This window comes from Mauremys mutica, chromosome 12 (assembly GCF_020497125.1).
Source record: "Mauremys mutica isolate MM-2020 ecotype Southern chromosome 12, ASM2049712v1, whole genome shotgun sequence".
Lineage (NCBI taxonomy): Eukaryota > Metazoa > Chordata > Testudines > Geoemydidae > Mauremys > Mauremys mutica.
In genome coordinates this window covers 50,489,073-50,505,973 of record NC_059083.1, presented here as the reverse complement: position 1 = coordinate 50,505,973, position 16,901 = coordinate 50,489,073, and the positions used below count along the sequence as shown (strand labels likewise).

Here is a 16,901-nt window from a genome sequence, read left to right as displayed (position 1 = left end):
TGGTATCTAGTTGCAGTGGGGGAGGTCTAGGTTGGATATTATTTCACTAGGAGCGTGGTGAAGCACTGGAATGGGTCACCTAGGGAGGTGGTGGAATCTCCTTCCTTAGATGTTTTTAAGGTCAGCCTTGACAAAGCCCTGTCTGGAATGATTTAGTTGGGGATTGGCCCTGCTTTCAGCTGGGGGTTGGACTAGATGACCTCCTGAGGTCCCTTCCAACCCTGATATTCTATGATTCTGTGGCTCCCTCAGCTTTCCCAAAACACATCAGCTTCAGGGACACGAAACTCTTGTTTTCCCCTTTGCTGGTCTTCACTGTCTCAATAGTTTTTGCAGTCCCCTGCAGTCTTGTTCAGTTTCCTTCTCTTTTCTCACGGCTGGCTGGAGTTGGGTGAGATACAAATAAAGCTGCAGGTTTAGCAGGGGTATTGTATCAGTCCAGTGCATTTCTGTTTCCAACAGAAACGCATAGATTGAACCTACCAGTGGCTCTCCAGGCGTAGATTCTCAAAGGTGCCTAATGGAGTTATGCACCCAAATGCCTTTGAAATGGGAGTTGGGCACTTAGCTCCATTAAGGCCCTTGGAAAATCCTTCATGCAATGCTGAAGTCCTTCTGTTCTCACCAGTGCCCAGCTCCCTTGCCTCTGGCCAAGCCCTGACATGCTCCCAGTGACTGAGCCAGCACTGCCATTTTGGCATCACAGGAATTCTTCCCGTTGGTAGGTGTTAGACGCTTCCTCTCACCGTAGGTTGCCTCACACCCTGAGGAGAGGGCTCTGAGTGCAGTGGAGCTGTCTAAGGCACTTAGGACTGACTAGACACCGTGTACTGAGAACTGCCTCTCTTGGGACGGGCACTTTTTGTAGTCATTTTTGGGGACCCCCAATGTAACAGTTCCCCTTCCTTTAAACTGCTCTGTGCCATTGGCAGGAGCAGAGCAGCTGATGCCCTGCAGGGCCACAGGGCAAGTCCCTCCTTGGTGACTGTTTGACAGACCTGAACCCCAAGAATGTCCTCAGTTCTATGTGTGCCCTGGCTAACTCCCAGCTGGGTCTGGACAGTCCCAGTGGCCCTGGCTTGTGAGTCTAACTCTTTGTTTGCCCAACCTCCATGGGCCCAGTGAGCCTGGTGCTGGTGCTTTGCTAGAGCTGGTCACAGCCGGGTGTAGACCAGGTAAGAGTTATGAAGCTGTTCCTGGTGAAGTGTCCAGATGGTATGATGGTATTTTTCTGCTTGGGCCTGGCTATTTGCATCTGGCCTGTCTGAGAGCAGTGAAGGCAATAAGCACCATTTCAGGGGTGGCAGATTTCCCAAGCTTACGTGCATATTTTTATTGTCCAACCATTAATTTTGATCAAAAATTGTTTTTTTACAGAAATAAAATATTGGTTAAAATTGTCTTCACTCTGCCTGGTTCCCAGTTAAAAACTCCATGATGGGAATGTGGTTATGGCCACTTCCCTCCCTGGTCCTTCCAGTTAGACGGACAACACTGTCCTGAGCTCCAGCTGGGACCTCATGAAAGGGGTGGAGTGGGGGTGGGGCCGGGGGGGGGCGAGCACCCACGGTAAAGCGGGGATGTCGGCGCCTATAAACATAGAGACACAATGAACAGGGGATTTACTTGGATAATTAGTGGTTTTTGTGCCTTACACTATGTCAGCTGTGTGCATTTTCAGACACTGTACAAGTTCATCCTATAGGGTGAACTTTTAACCAAGGCCATGCAGAAAAATCAGTGATGAACATGAGAGAGTGACAAAGCTGTCCGCAAACGCCCTTTCCTATATGTTGGGTAACTTGGGTTACAAGGACATAGCTCAGAAACATAAACATTCTGTATCAGTAACATACATATCATCTCAATTTTTTTCATATTAGCGCTGAGATTTCCAATGGGAGTTTTCAACTTAATATCAATGGGGGCTGATTGCCTAAATCACCCAGGCAGCTTGAAAACTTCAGGCTAAGTCTCAGCTAGTTTTTGTGAAAGCCACATATTTACAGACCGCTTTTCTCAAGGCTTCTTTGACTTCTCTGTTTCTCAGGCTGTAGATGAGGGGATTTACCAGAGGAGTCATGACTGTGTAGGAAAGAGAGAGCACTTTGTTCAGGAGGCTTAATGTATTGTGGTTTGGAAGCATATAGACAATCATTAGGGTTCCATAGTAAATTGTCACCACAATGAGATGGGAGGAGCAGGTGGAAAAGGCCTTTTGTCTCCCAGCAGTGGAAGGGATACTCAGGATGCTGGCAATGATACACACGTAGGATGTCAGGGTTAGTAGGAATGGAGGCAGGGTGAATACACAGGATAGGATGAAATGGAACAATACTAACCAGTGTGTGTCACTGCAGGAGAGTTCCATGAATGGGATGACATCACAATAGAAATGGTCAATTTCATTTGGGCCACAGAATGTTAACTGTGATAGGAATGAGACAAAGATGGTACCAGCCAAACAACCATTTAACCAGGACCCAGCAGCCAATTGGAGACTAAAGCTGGTATTCATAAGAGTTGAATAGTGCAGGGGTTTACATATCGCTAAATACCGATCATAAGACATCACTGCTAGGAGATAGCATTCTGTACATACCAGAGAACCAAAGAAATACATTTGTATGATGCAGCCACTGGCTGAGATGGTTTTGTCCCCAGTCAGAAGATTGGCCAGCATCTGCGGCAGGATGGCTGAGGCATAGCAGGTCTCCAAGCAGGACAAGTTCCCTAGGAAGAAGTACATGGGGGTGTGAAGGTGCTGATCAGTCACAACTAGTGCAGTGATGAGAATGTTCCCAGTCACGGTTGCGATGTAGATCACTAGGAACATCAGGAAGAGAAGAATTTTCAGTTCAGGGAGATCCCCAAATCCTAGGAGGATGAATTCCATGACATCTGTTTGATTTCTCCAATCTCTGTCTTCCATGGGTTTAGTCTCGGAACAATAAAACAAACTGGGCAATTGAATTGGAAAACATAGTTAAAAGTTCATGATTTAATTCCATAAATATTCAGAAACTCCCCTTCCTCTCCTGGTTACAGGCTGAAAGATTAAGGCTAAATGTAGATTTCACAGCTAAGTGCCAGGAGGCTCAGCCTGAGCACAGAACATTGGTGTCCAGGTAGATCTCCCTCTGCCATGTCAGAACAATGACTAATAAAGAAACTATTTCTCTGGTAACCGAGTACTGATATGACAGATCAAACCATTTCTTTATCTAGTGTCATATTCCTTCCAGTGACATACAGGAGATTAACAATGATGCTTAAATGCTGTTTTTCACTTCTGGCAATGGCCAGAATCATGCCATGACTTAGGAGTCAAAATTAATAAATACATCAACTAAAATGTTGGACTGAGATTTCCAACCCAATCTAGTGTCCTTAGGCACTGATCTCTGGTTACAATTAATGGAAATTAATATAACTATATATCCTGGTATATTCAGCATTTCAGTGCCTTGTAGGAGAAGGAATAATTTTCACCCCCTCACAAGACATCAGTTTATGCAATAAATTCTGAAGTGGAGTAAATTCTCCCTTAGTTCTTATGGTGGTGATGGTGATGTGGGTCAGGGACTGGCAATGCCTTTTCTTTTTCCTGATGTTAACTGTAGCTGTAATAAAATACATCTCTTTGGGGGGTGGATCTTAGGATGGGACAAAATGAGGCTGATGTGCAACCCTAAATGGGGAGTGACCCTCTGCACTACATAATATTTGTGGAATGATAATTCACGTGGGGTGGGGGTGGAAGATGTTGTCCCTGAACTCAGAGTCTAGAAACAATCTGGCATGTTTGATCCGAGCTAGTAAGACTCCTTCACCACTCCCCACCCTATTGGGGGACACTGAGCCTGATCCCCAGCTGATATAATTCAAGGCATCTCCATTTGTGTTAGTGGGGCAGTTCCCCACCTGAGGACCTGTACAGGACATGGATCTCAGCCTCCATCTCTGTGAAATGGTGCTATGAACGCTGACTGGCACTGCTGAGGGAAGGTGAGGCTAAAACTGATAATATTCACCTGAAGAAGAGCTCTGTGTTGCTCAAAAGTTGGTCCAATAAAAGATATTATCTCACCCACCTTGTCCCTCTACTATTCACAAAACACATTCATGCCTCTGTTTGGCAGTAGTATAGAAATACAGTCAGGAAGATGGTGCTCACCTGTAACCACAGCACAGCCCAAGCTTGAAGCAATGAAGTCTTATTTCTCAGGGTTCGGCCGCCAGGATTCAGGATCCTCAGATGAGGTTCTTGTCTCTCCTCTTTCTGCAGAAACTGGGTTTTCTCAGTGAAGAGACCTGCAGTTACCTGAAGGGATGAGCAGGTGCATTTGATCTACATTTGGGCAATGAGCTTCCCCTTGGATTTGCAAATCCAATGTGCAAATGCTGCCTCATCTTTGTATTCAGTCTTCACGGTTTTTAGTACGGTCACAATTGAACCTTTCTCCCACTTCATTGATTTGTTTGTCTCCAAAGCTTTGTAGCTAACAATGCGCACTGGGACATGTATAATGTGACTTTTATAATTGTATCTTTTATTAAGTCTAATGAGTCCATGTGGAATATATTTTAGATCATGAACAAACACCAGCTTTCATTCTTGGGAGATGCCTGTTATAATCTACTTGCCCTACCCGGTTATTAATATTCAATATATGCTGTCACCTAATGGCCCTTTTTCTAGTATTATTCTATTGGCTACAAAAACATTTGGTCACTAGTCAGTATTTCTAACACCCCCTTCAGTTCCTCTGCTCTGCTGCCATCTAGTGTTGATTTTCCAGCATGGCAGCCTTTTTCTTTGCTGTCCTCTAGTGGATTCTTCTTGTTGTCATAGCTGCATCTTTCCAGTGCTTGACTCATGTCACCTGCTGGCCATTATTGAGTATAACAGCCCATTTCTCGCTCCAAGACATCTGCTACTATCCCCAGTTCATTACATACTGCAGATGTCCTTTTCTCTTCGGGACCCATTTCCAACCATTTATACACTGTTATTCAACTTCACCTTCCTTTCCACTTCCCTCAGGTGGTCATTTGGCAACATAACATCTTCTTTCTTGCTCTTCCACTTTGGCTGCTATCCACTGGACAACACCACTACATCTTTCCATTCCTCTGCCCCCTAATGACTCTAGAGAGCTTAATCACCCCTTTCCTCATTACTTACCTACTGCTACATGTGCGCTATTCCAGAGTAGAGCCACTGAGAACCAAATCGTAGAACAGCCTTATTGCAACAGTAGTGGCTGTAGTAGAGAGAGCCTGAGACACAAGGCCTCAGGCCTGAACAGAAGTCAGGCCTGTCTACTATAAAGCAAAGTCAGGCTGTGAGCAGAAGAAGGATGTTACAAAACATGCCTGCTGGCAGGTTCACTCTCTGATATATAAACTTTCCCATTATTGGAAAAACAGAAGCAACCCTAGGCACTTAGCAGTCACTTAAACACATTCCAGAAGGACGGTACCAGAACACCCCAATACCAAGAATGGCAGAAGCCCACTCCCCAAAGATAAGAGGAACATGCTGACCCTTTAAAGATAAGGTCAGGATGACAGTAAGAAGGATAGAGATGTTTTGATAAGGTATTGGGTGGTGACAAACACAGCAGGGAGCAGTCACTAACTATGTCAGAGGGACAATACAAAACTTGCTTGTATCAGTGTACAAAAGAAGAGTAGCAGATGGGGTGACTTTGTCCAGCCTAGGAGGGAACAGAAAATATCCGCTGTTCCCTGAGCCATATCCATTGTCACGGGCATACATATTCTAGTGTAACTATAGATATTGATCCGGGCAACTAGGACCGTGCTTCATCGGCAATAAACCTGGCTGAGTGCCTTCACTACTGAATTGGAGTCTGGTGGATTTGCTGGGAATTTTGACCAAAGTCTGCTGTACTGGTTACCTGGCCAGAGCCAGAGCAGCACACTGTGAGAACACACACACACACAGCTAAAACATCTATTGACAGTAGCTACAACAGCACCTACAACAACGGCAGTGGCTCAGAAAGTTTCAGCAGGGGTTTTCCATCCATCCAGTGTATTTCTGTTGATATGGGGTCTTTTTCCAAAGGAAATGTATAGATTGTACATAAGAACATAAGAACGGCCATGCCGAGTCAGACCAAAGGTCCATCTAGCCCAGTATCTGTCTACCGACAGTGGCCAATGCCAGCTACCCCAGAGGGAGTAACCTAACAGGCAATGATCAAGTGATCTCTCTCCTGCCATCCATCTCCATCCTCGGACAAAGAGAGGCTAGGGATACCATTCCTTACCCATCCTGGCTAATAGGCATTTATGGACTTAACCACCATGAATTTATCCAGTTCTCTTTTAAACGCTGTTATAGTCCTAGCCTTCACAACCTCCTCAGGTAAGGTGTTCCACACGTTGACTGTGCGCTGTGTGAAGAAGAACTTCCTTCTATTTGTTTTAAACCTGCTGCCTATTAATTTCATTTGGTGACCCCTAGTTCTTGTATTATGGGAATAAATAAATAACTTTTCCTTATCCACTTTCTCAACATCACTCATGATTTTATATACCTCTATCCTATCCCCCCTTTGTCTCCTCTTTTCCAAGCTGAAGAGTCCTAGCCTCTTTAATCTCTCCTCATATGGGACCCTCTCCAAACCCCTAATCATTTTAGTTGCCCTTTTCTGAAACTTTTCTAGTGCCAGTATATCTTTTTTGAGGTGAGGAGACCACATCTGTACACAGTATTCGAGATGTGGGTGTACCATGGATTTATATAAGGGCAATAATATATGCTCAGTCTTATTTTCTATCCCCTTTTCAATTATTCCTAACATCCTGTTTGCTTTTTTGACCGCCTCTGCACACTGTGTGGACATCTTCAGAGAACTATCCACAATGACTCCAAGTTCTTTTTCCTGCCTTGTTGTAGCTAAATTAGCCCCCATCATAGTGTATGTATACTTGGGGTTATTTTTTCCAACGTGCATTACTTTACGTTTATCCACATTAAATTTCATTTGCCTTTTTGTTGCCCAATCACTTAGTTTTGTGAGATCTTTTTGAAGTTCTTCACAGTCTACTTTGGTCTTAACTATCTTGAGCAGTTTAGTATCATCTGCAAACTTTGCCACTTCACTGTTTACCCCGTTCTCCAGATCATTTATAAATAAATAAATTGAATAGGATTGGTCCTAGGACTGACCCTTGGGGAACACCACTTGTTACCCCTCTTCGTTTTGAGAATTTACTATTAATTTCTACCCTTTGTTCCCTGTCTTTTAACCAGTTTTCAATCCATGGGAGGACCTTCTCTTTTTTCCCATGACAGCTTAATTTACGTAAGAGCCTTTGGTGAGGGACCTTGTCAAAGGCTTTCTGGAAATCTAAGTAAACTATGTCCACTGGATCCCCCTTGTCCACATGTTTGTTGACCCCTTCAAAGAACTCTAATAGATTAGTAAGACACAATTTCCCTTTACAGAAGCCATGTTGACTATTGCTCAACAGTTTATGTTTTTCTATGTGTCTGACAATTTTATTCTTAACTATTGTTTCGACTAATTTGCCCGGTACTGACGTTAGACTTACCAGTCTGTAATTGCGGGGATCACCTCTAGAGCCCTTTTTAAATATTGGTGTTACATTAGCTAACTTCCAGTCATTGGGTACCAAAGCCGATTTAAAGGAAAGGTTACAAACCTTAGTTAATATTTCTGCAACTTCACATTTGAGTTCTTTCAGAACTCTTGGGCGAATGCCATCTGGTCCCGGTGACTTGTTAATGTTGAGTTTATCAATTAATTCCAAAACCTCCTCTAGGGACACTTCAATCTGTGACAGTTCCTCAGATTTATCACGTACAAAAGCCAGCTCAAGTTTGGGAATCTCCCTAACATCCTCAGCTGTGAAGACTGAAGCAAAGAATCCATTTAGTTTCTATGCAGTGACTTTATCGTCTTTGTCATAAACAGATAGTTAAGGGTTAATGCCTCTTTTACCTGTAAAGGGATAAGACGTTCACCTAGCCTAGCTGACACCTGACCGGAGAAACCAATGGGGGAACAAGATGTTTCAAAAGGAAGGAGGGAAGTTTTCTTTGTTTAGTCAGTTTCAGTTTCAGCCGGAATGAAAAAGAACAAGGAACCAGCCTCTTATCAGAGTAGTAAGTTTTAAAAAGGGATAAATAGGTTTATGTTTATTTTCTTTGTAACTTGATTTGGTGCCATTAAGGGAATTATCACATTTGGGTATTCTTGTGTGTATTAAGATGTTCACCCAGGGGAACATCCTCTGTGTTTTGAATCTGTCTGTGAGAGTAGCTGGTATGCTAATCTATCCCAGAGGGTTTTCTTTTACCTTTCTTTTCTTTAATTTTTCTTTTGCAGTCTATGACAATTATCCCATCTCTATGTTGGAGCCGGTCCGTTTCCAAACCGTGCCAAGGAAGCATCTCTACACGCTCGTGCTCCACACCCTTCACTTCCTCACCCTCGTGTCCTGCCCCGACACCAAGTGGCAGGACCTCCTGCAACCTCTGGAGGGTGAGGAGCCCCAGTGGGCCAGCCTGTACTCCACCCTGGTCCCGAGGCCCGCCGGGGATATCAGTTGTCGGCTCCTCCATGGGGCCGTGAGCACGGGCGTGTACTTGGCGCGGTTTACCCCTGTCCCGGACACCTGCCCCTTCTGCGGCGTGAGGGAGACCCTGGCGCACATTTACTTAGAGTGAGCCAGGTTGCAACCCCTATACTGGCTCCTCACCCATATCCTGCTTCATTTCTGACTGCACTTTTCCCCTCACCTCCTTCTCCATGCACTCCCTATCCTCCACCACCACTACAGCTACCACCTGTGGGGGGTCCTTCCTGCCTGGCCACCAGGGCTGCTGGAGGAGGAGCTGCTGCTGCTGGAGCTGTGTTTGCCCTGGGAAGCTGCTGGAGCTTTGAGGAGGAAGAAAAGGACTGAAAAGACGACCGGCTGCTGGGGGAGCACACAGGACTCTGGAGACCACTGTGGAGGGGGCCATCAAAAACTGAGTAACTCTTTAACTGTGCTCTAGTGGTGGGGGTTTAGACTGTGTTTGTGGGAACACAGGGTGTGTGGTGGGAAGCCTGCCCCCTGGTCCATCTGTGTCCCCCTCAACCCCCACCACCACTGCTGCCCCCTCCACCACCCCCGCAGGCCACTTACTATCTGCCTCAGTTCCTGCCTCTGGGACTCAGCTGCTCGCCTGGCCTGCCATGCCCTATTGCCACCGTTTGGGCCTCCAGCAGCAGCCAGCCAAACACTGACTTTGCACAAGTGCTCTTGGGTGCTTCCGCCCACCCAGTTTCCCAGAAACCCAATGGATGCACCCATCTAGAGGTAGCCATTATGTTGGATTATATAGGCAAGCTTCCCTTATCTGCTAAGCACACCATCATCCTTATAGAGGAACCTGACTGGGCAGCACTGCCAACAGGGATGATGTAAGGCCTGGAGGAGGGGGGCTTGCACCTTGGTCTATAGGGCTACCAGACAACCAACATCCCTGCATTGCTACTTGTAATTTGGTTAGTCCCTGCAGCACACAATCTGCAGTGGTTGAATGCCATGGGAGGTTCCACCTCAAGTGATCTGACTGACAGTGGTTTTAATAATCCCTGATTGGCTCCTTAACCCTATATAAATTCATGGGGTGCAGCAGGAAGTATTTAGGGTCTGGCTGAAGAAGGGTTGTCTCAGTGGTGATTGTGGGCTGATAGAGGAGCTACTGGCTGGTTAGGTAGAGTGAAATGGAAGAGATAAATGAAACTGAAACCTGGCTAGACCATGAGGGTAGGGAAAGCACTGAGGAAGACTGGATGCAAGCAAGGAAAAAGAAAAGGGTAGATTCTCTGCACCCAGAAGAAGGACCAGCAAATAGGAGGGCGGGAAAAGGAAATGGGGGGGAAATTACCTACTAGTAAAATCCCTAGATAAAGATGCAAAGATAGGGGATATAAACCCCCGAGAATGGAAGAGTGGATCAAAACAGTGCTGGAGATAGAGCAAGAGGTAAGATACTGTGCCATTACCTGGGGTACAATCAGGACAGAAAGACAGCTGTGTCTCCTCAATTTTCCAACCTGGGGTGTCTCTTACACTGTTTTGCTGTAAGAATAACCACTTTGTGTGCCCAACCTCCCGCCTCCAAGGGCCCTGTGAGCTTGGTGCTGTGGCTTTGCCAGAGCTGATCACATGAAGCTATGAAGCTTTTCCTGGTGAAGAGTCCAGAGGTCACTGCTGGGGCCTGGTCACTTGCATCCAGCCTTTGTGAGCACAGTGAAGGTGGTTGGTTTCCAGAGGGCTATGACGGCATTAAGCACAATTTCAGGTGTGGCAGATTTCCCAGAATTACATCCCCATCTCTGCTGCACCAGGAGTTAGTATTTTTATTGTCCGAACATAAATTTTGATCAGAAATGGGTTTTTTATGGATATAAAAATGTGGTTAAAATTGTCTCCACTGTGCTTGTTGCCCAGTTAAAAACACCATGACGGGACCCTGGTTATGGCCTCTGCCCTCCCTGGTCCTTCCACTTAGATGGACAACGCTGAAATGAGCTGGATTCTCCATTGTGTCCTTAGGGGCATAAGAAACGATCTGCAGCAAAAAGCATGATGATGTCACCCATCGTGTTTTGTTTGTATTAGACTGTCTGAATTTGATTACAAAACTTAAGTGTCTAGCATAGAGAAAAAACAGACAGAGGATATACACAGGGATTTACTTTAATCATTAGTGGATTTTCTGCACAGAGCTGATTTTGGGTAAGGCAGTTTGAGACGCTGTACATGCTCCTCACATAAGATGACTGTTAAGACAAGACCTTGGAGAAAAATACCATCATACTGCGTCTATCAGTGCTGAACACGAAACAGTGATAAAGCTGTCCACAACCGCACTTTCCTATACATGGGACTACAAAGACTGTCTCAGTAAGGGTACGTCCACAGAATGAAATTAATTTGAACTTATTTTATTCTAATTTTTGGAAGATTTCCGTGTTGTGAATTCGGAGGTGTGCATCCACAGTACTGAGGCTACCATTGAATGTCGGAGCGGTGCACTGTGGTAGCTATCCCACAGTTCCTGCACTCTCTGCTGCCCACTGGAATTGTGGGTTAAGCTCCCAGTGCATGATGGGGCAAAAACATTCTCACAGGTTTTTCTGGGTGTATGCTGCCACTCCCTACTCCCTCTGTGAAAGCTACAGCAGATGCCATACTACCAGCAGACAGTGCAGCACGGTACACTGCCTGTCTCCTGGTACAATGAATCCACCTCGCATGTCCTCTCGTCTTTCTATCTACTCTTTCATCTAACCATTTCCCATCTTATTTCGGCTACCATAAACAGAGCCACACAGCTTCCACCACTTTTTCCATGTTGTCAGTCATGGGTTCCCATGGAAGCTACAGAAGGCAACCATTCCATTCTGTTTTTTGGCCATCATGAACGGAGCGGCACAGCTTGCGCTGCTAACTCTGCTCATGTTTCCACCACAAACTCTGCTTCCCGCTCTTGCAGCTCTAACAAACTTCCTGACTCCGTGAAAGCTACAGAAGACAACCATTTACCACCTTTTATCGGCCATCTTGAATCAAACAGCTCGTTTTGCACCCTTTTTCCAGGATTACGTGTGCAGCCGCCATAGCGTGGCAAGCCTGGAGCCCACTCAGATCTCCGCTGCAGTTTTGACCATTGTAAATACCTTGCACATTATCCAGCACTATGTGCAGTACCTGTAAAACCGGGCAAGGAAGTGACGACAACGCAATTACTATACTGATGAGGACATGGGCATAGCCATTCCTAGAAGCACGGCATGTGGCGATTGGGAGCTCATGGTGGCATTGGGCCTGGTTCATGTTGTGGAACGCCGATTCTGGGCCCGGGAAACAAGCACAGACTGGTGGGACCACATAGTGTTGCAGGTCTGGGATGATTCCCAGTGGCTGCAAACTTTCATATGCGAAGGGCCACTTTCATGGAACTTTGTGACTTGCTGTCCCCTGCCCTGAAGTGCAAAGACACCAAAATGAGAGCAACCCTCACAGTTGAGAAGTGAGCGGCCATAGCACTGTGGAAGCTTGCAATGCCCGACAGCTACCGGTCAGTCGGGAATCAGTTTGGAGTGGGCAAATCTACTGTGGGGGCTGCAGTGCTGCAAGTAGCCAACACAATCATTGACCAGCCGCTATTAAGGGTAGTGACTTTGGGAAATGTGCAGACTATTGTGGGTGGCTTTAATGAGCTGGGTTTCCCTAACTGCGGTGGGGTGATAGATGGAACAAATATCCCTATCTTGGCCCCGGCACACCGGGGCGGCCAGTACATAAACCGCAAGGGGTACTTTTCCATAGTGCTGCAACCACTGGTGGATCACAAGGGACATTTCACTGACATCAATGTAGTATGGCTGGGAAAGGTGCATGATGCTCGCATCTTCAGGAACTCTGGTCTATTTGAACAGCTGCAGGAAGGGACTGACTTCCCAGACCAGAAAATTACTGTTGGGGATGTTGAAATGCCTATAGTTATCTCGCAGACCCAGCCCACCCCTTAACGCCATGGCTCATGAAGCCGTAAACAGGCACCCTGGACAGTAGTAAGAAGCGGTTCAACTATAGGCTGAGCAAGTGCAGAATGGTTGTAGAATGTGCTTTTGGACGTTTGAAACCGTGCTGGCGCAGTGTACTGACTCGGTCAGATCTCAGCACAACCAACATTCCAATTGTAATTGCTGGTTGTTGTGTGCTCCACAGTCTCTCTCAGTGCAAGGGGGAGACATTTATGGTGGGGTGGGAGGTTGAGGCAACTCATCTGGTGGCCAATTTTACACAGCCAGATAGGGCGCGCTGTGCATCAGAGAAACTTTGAAAGCCAGTTTCATGACTGGCGGTACGGTGTGACAGTTGTGTTTGTTTCTCTTGAAGTTACCCACCCCCTATATATATGAAAGGAAACAAAAGTCTATATTGTTTTAAAAAACTGTACTTCATTATTTTTTGCACAACACATTGGGAGAAGGCAGATGGGGGGGCGGGCTTGGTTTAGGGGGGTGGAGGAGGAGGAGGAGGAGGAGGGAAGGATAAGTCCAGAAACCAAATCAAAAGTTTGCATATGTCAGCTTTCTGGTGCTTGGGTGATCCTCTGGGGTTGTGTGGGTTCCCATAGCCTCCGTCCTCGTGTTCTTAGGTATCTGGGTGAGGAAGCTGTGGAACTTGGGGAGAAGGGAGGGTGGTTATACAGGGGATGCAACAGCAGTCTGTGCTCTTGCTGCCTTTCCCACATTAGATCCACCATACAGCCGAGTATGTCAGTTTTCTCCCCCGTGAGCTTGACCATAGAGTCCTGCCTGTTCTCATCACACGCATCTCTCCTCTCTTTTTGTTCCTGTAATGCTTTACAGGACTCCACAATTGTTTGCCTCCATGCATTCAGCTGGGCCCTATCAGTGCAGGAGGACTGCATGAGCTCGGTGAACATGTCTTCCCGAGTTCGTTTTTTCTGCCTTCTAATCTGGACCAGCCTCTGGGACTGAGTAGATAGGGGCCTTGTTGATACATTTGCACCTGCAGGAGGAGAAAAAGGGAGGGTAGTATTTTAAAATATACATTTCCGAGAACAAAGGGGACATTTTGGTGTGAGTAAGCCATCACACACAGCCGGGCAACAGAATTCAGCTTGTAGGCAGCCTAGGGGCACGCAGGGGTCTACTTCTTCTACATTCATTTCCATGTTTTCAAACTGCTGGGTCCCCTTTCCCATAGCAAGCAATGCCTGATGAGTTTGCCATATAAAATGAGGGCCTGCGGGCTCTCTGGGATGATCACTTCACACAAACCCCCCCCTCCCCCATGCCCACCGCATGGCTCCGATGAGGCTCTGAGCAGGGATGAGCCCTTTAAACTATACGTGAACAGCCCAGCACGTCTGGGTTTCCCACCTGCCCCACACCGCATGGCTCCAATCAGGATCTAAATCACCAGAACTACCTTCTCCATGGTCATGGTCCGGGAGCCCGCACTGGGAGTGGGGGGAGGCTATTGGCTCCAGCATTAAGAATAATTCCTGGCTAGGGGGGGAAACGGATTCCCCATTCGCCACATGTGCACTGTCCTCCTCCTCCTCCTCTTCCTCCTCGCTCCATGCAACTTCCCCCTTGCAGGTGTCCATGGACAGTGATGGAGTAGTGGTGGTGTCTCCCCCCATAATTGCATGAAGCTCACGGTAAAAGCAGAATGTATGGGGCTGTGACCCAGAGCGCCATTTGCCTCCTTGGCTTTTTGGTATGCTTGCCTGACCTCCTTGATTTTCGTACGCCACTGCTCTGTGTCCCTGGAGTAGCCTCTTTCCATCATGGCCCTGGAGACTTAAGCGTACATATTTAAGTTCTTTTTTTTGGAACGTAGTTCTGCCGTAACAGACTCATCTCCCCCACATGTGATGAGATCCAGAACCTCCCGTTCGGACCATGCTGGAGCTTGTCTGTGAATCCGGGACTGCGTGATCTCCTGTGATGCAGAAGTCTGAATGGTTGCCTGTGATGGTGTACTGTGCTAATGGTCACCTATGCTGACAGTGACCAAACAGGAAATGAAATTCAAAAGTTCCCAGGGCTTTTCCTTCCCACCTGGCTAGTGCATCGGAGTTGAGAGTGTTGTCCAGAGCAGTCACAAGGGAGCATTCTGGGATAGCTCCCGGAGGCCAATAATTGCATCCACAATACCTTAAATCAAGATTGTAATTGTGGGTTAAAGTGCTACTCCACTTGCCGAGGTGGAGTACAGAAACCGCATTAAAGAGCCCTTTAAATTGAAAAGGCCAGTTTGGTCATGGGAATGGAATCTTTTTCTTTTTTTTTTAATTAACTGGGCTAATTCTGAAATAACAGCCTTGTGTAGACCAGGCCTAACTCCATGCAGATCATTTCCATTTATTTCACATTAGTGGTAAGATTTTCAATGGGGGATTTCAATTGAATTTCAATGAGGGGCTGATAGCCTGAGGTTTTTACAGCTGCCTGGGTGATTTAAGCAAATTTATTATCTAGGAATCTCTGCATGTTTTTGTGAAAGCCACAAATTTACTTACTGCTTTGCACAAGGCTTCCTTGACCTCTCTGTTTCTCAGGCTGTAGATGAGGGGGTTTACCAGGGGAGTCAGGACTGTGTAGCAAACAGAGAGCACTTTGTTGAGGAAGCTTAATGTGTCGCGTTTCGGTAGCATGTAGACAATCATTAGGGTTCCATAGTAAATCGTCACTACAATGAGGTGAGAGGAGCAGGTGGAAAATGCCTTTTGCCTCCCAGTGGTGGAAGGGATTCTCAGGATGGTGGTGAGGATACACACATAGGATGTCAGTGTTAGTAGGAATGGAGGCAGGGTGAATACACAGGCCAGTACGAAATCTAACAATATGACCAGGTGGGTGTCACTGCAGGAAAGTTTTATCAATGGGATGAGATCACAATAGAAATGGTCAATTTCATTCGGGCCACAGAATATTAAATGAGACATGAATAATACAAATATGGCAGTAGCCAAATAACCATTCAACCATGACCCAGCAGCCAGCTGGAGGCAAAATCTGGTATTCATAAGAGCTGAATAGTGCAGGGGTTTACATATCGCTAAATACCTATCATAAGACATCGCTGCTAGGAGATAGCATTCTGTAGCCGCCAGAGCACAAAAGAAATAGAGTTGTGTGAAGCAGCCACTGAATGAGATGGTTTTATCCCCAGTCAGGAGATTGGCCAGCATCTGGGGAAGAATGGTTGAGGAGTAGCAGGTCTCCAAGCCGGACAAGTTCCCCAAGAAGAAGTACATGGGGGTGTGAAGGTGCTGATCAGCCACAACTAGTGCAATGATGATGATGTTCCCACTCACGGTTGCGATGTAGATCACTAGAAACATCACAAAGAGTAGAATTTGCAGGTCAGGGAGGTCCCCAAATCCCAGGAAGTTGAATTCTGTGACAACTGTTTGATTTCTCCAGTCTCTGTCTTCCATGGGTTGAGTCAAGGAACAAGAAAACAAACTGTGCAATGGAACTGGAAGAACACAGAGTTAAAAGTTAATCAAGTCTTGTGAATATATTCAGAAACTCCCCTCCCTGTCCTGGTTACAGGCTGAAAGTTTAAGACTAAATGTAGACTTCAGAGCTAAGTGCCAGGAGTTTCAGTCCAAGGACAGATCATTGGTATCCATGAAGACCTCATTCTGCCATATCAGAGCAATGACTAATAAAATAGTCCATTTCTCTGGTAGCCGAGTACTGATATGACAGATCAGACCACCTCTCTATCTACTGTCATATCCTATCTAGTAACTTACTGGAGCTTTACAATTATGCTTAAATACAATATTTCACTTCTGGCAAAGACCAGAATCATGCCATGACTTAGAAGTCAAAATTAATAAATATATCAACTAATATTTGCGCTGAGATTTCCAGTGCAGTTTAGTATCCTTAGGCATGATCTTTTGTTAGAACTAATGGAAATTAATCTAACCATATATCCTGGTATATTCAGCATTTCATTGCACTGTAGGAGAAGGAATAATTTTCACCCCCTCACAAGAGATCAGTTTATGCCATAAATTCTGAAGTGGAGTAAATTCTCCCTTAGTTCCTGTCGTTGTGATGGTGACATTGTCATAGACTAACAATGCCTTTTCTGTTGCCTGATGTTGACTATGTAGCAGTAATAAAATACAGCTCTTTGAAGGATGTATCTTAGGAAGGGGCTGAACTAGGTTCTTGTGCAACCCTAACTGGGGAGTGACCCTCCGCACTGCATAATGATTTGTGGGAGGAAAATACAGGAACAAGAAAGGCACAGGGGATCGGGGGGAAAAATATGCT

The 16,901-nt window shown here is 46.0% G+C and overlaps 2 protein-coding genes across 2 annotated transcripts; both read right to left on the bottom strand.

The window, feature by feature from the left end:
• Positions 1-1,975: 1,975 nt before the first annotated feature.
• On the bottom strand, positions 1,976-2,932 carry LOC123346899 (olfactory receptor 11A1-like). The gene has a single exon (XM_044984343.1). It carries the CDS (start codon positions 2,930-2,932, stop codon positions 1,976-1,978), a length of 957 nt encoding a protein of 318 aa, XP_044840278.1.
• A 12,147-nt stretch (positions 2,933-15,079) lies between these two features.
• Positions 15,080-16,045, bottom strand: LOC123346898 (olfactory receptor 6N1-like). Its single transcript, XM_044984342.1, has one exon. The coding sequence runs from the start codon at positions 16,043-16,045 to the stop codon at positions 15,080-15,082; it is 966 nt and encodes a 321-aa protein (XP_044840277.1).
• Positions 16,046-16,901: the final 856 nt, after the last annotated feature.

Excerpts from the sequence above, each read along its gene's own strand:
- LOC123346898 (XM_044984342.1), bottom strand. The coding sequence starts at position 16,045 with ATGGAAGACAGAGACTGGAGAAATCAAACAGTTGTCACAGAATTCAAC.
- LOC123346899 (XM_044984343.1), bottom strand. The coding sequence starts at position 2,932 with ATGGAAGACAGAGATTGGAGAAATCAAACAGATGTCATGGAATTCATC.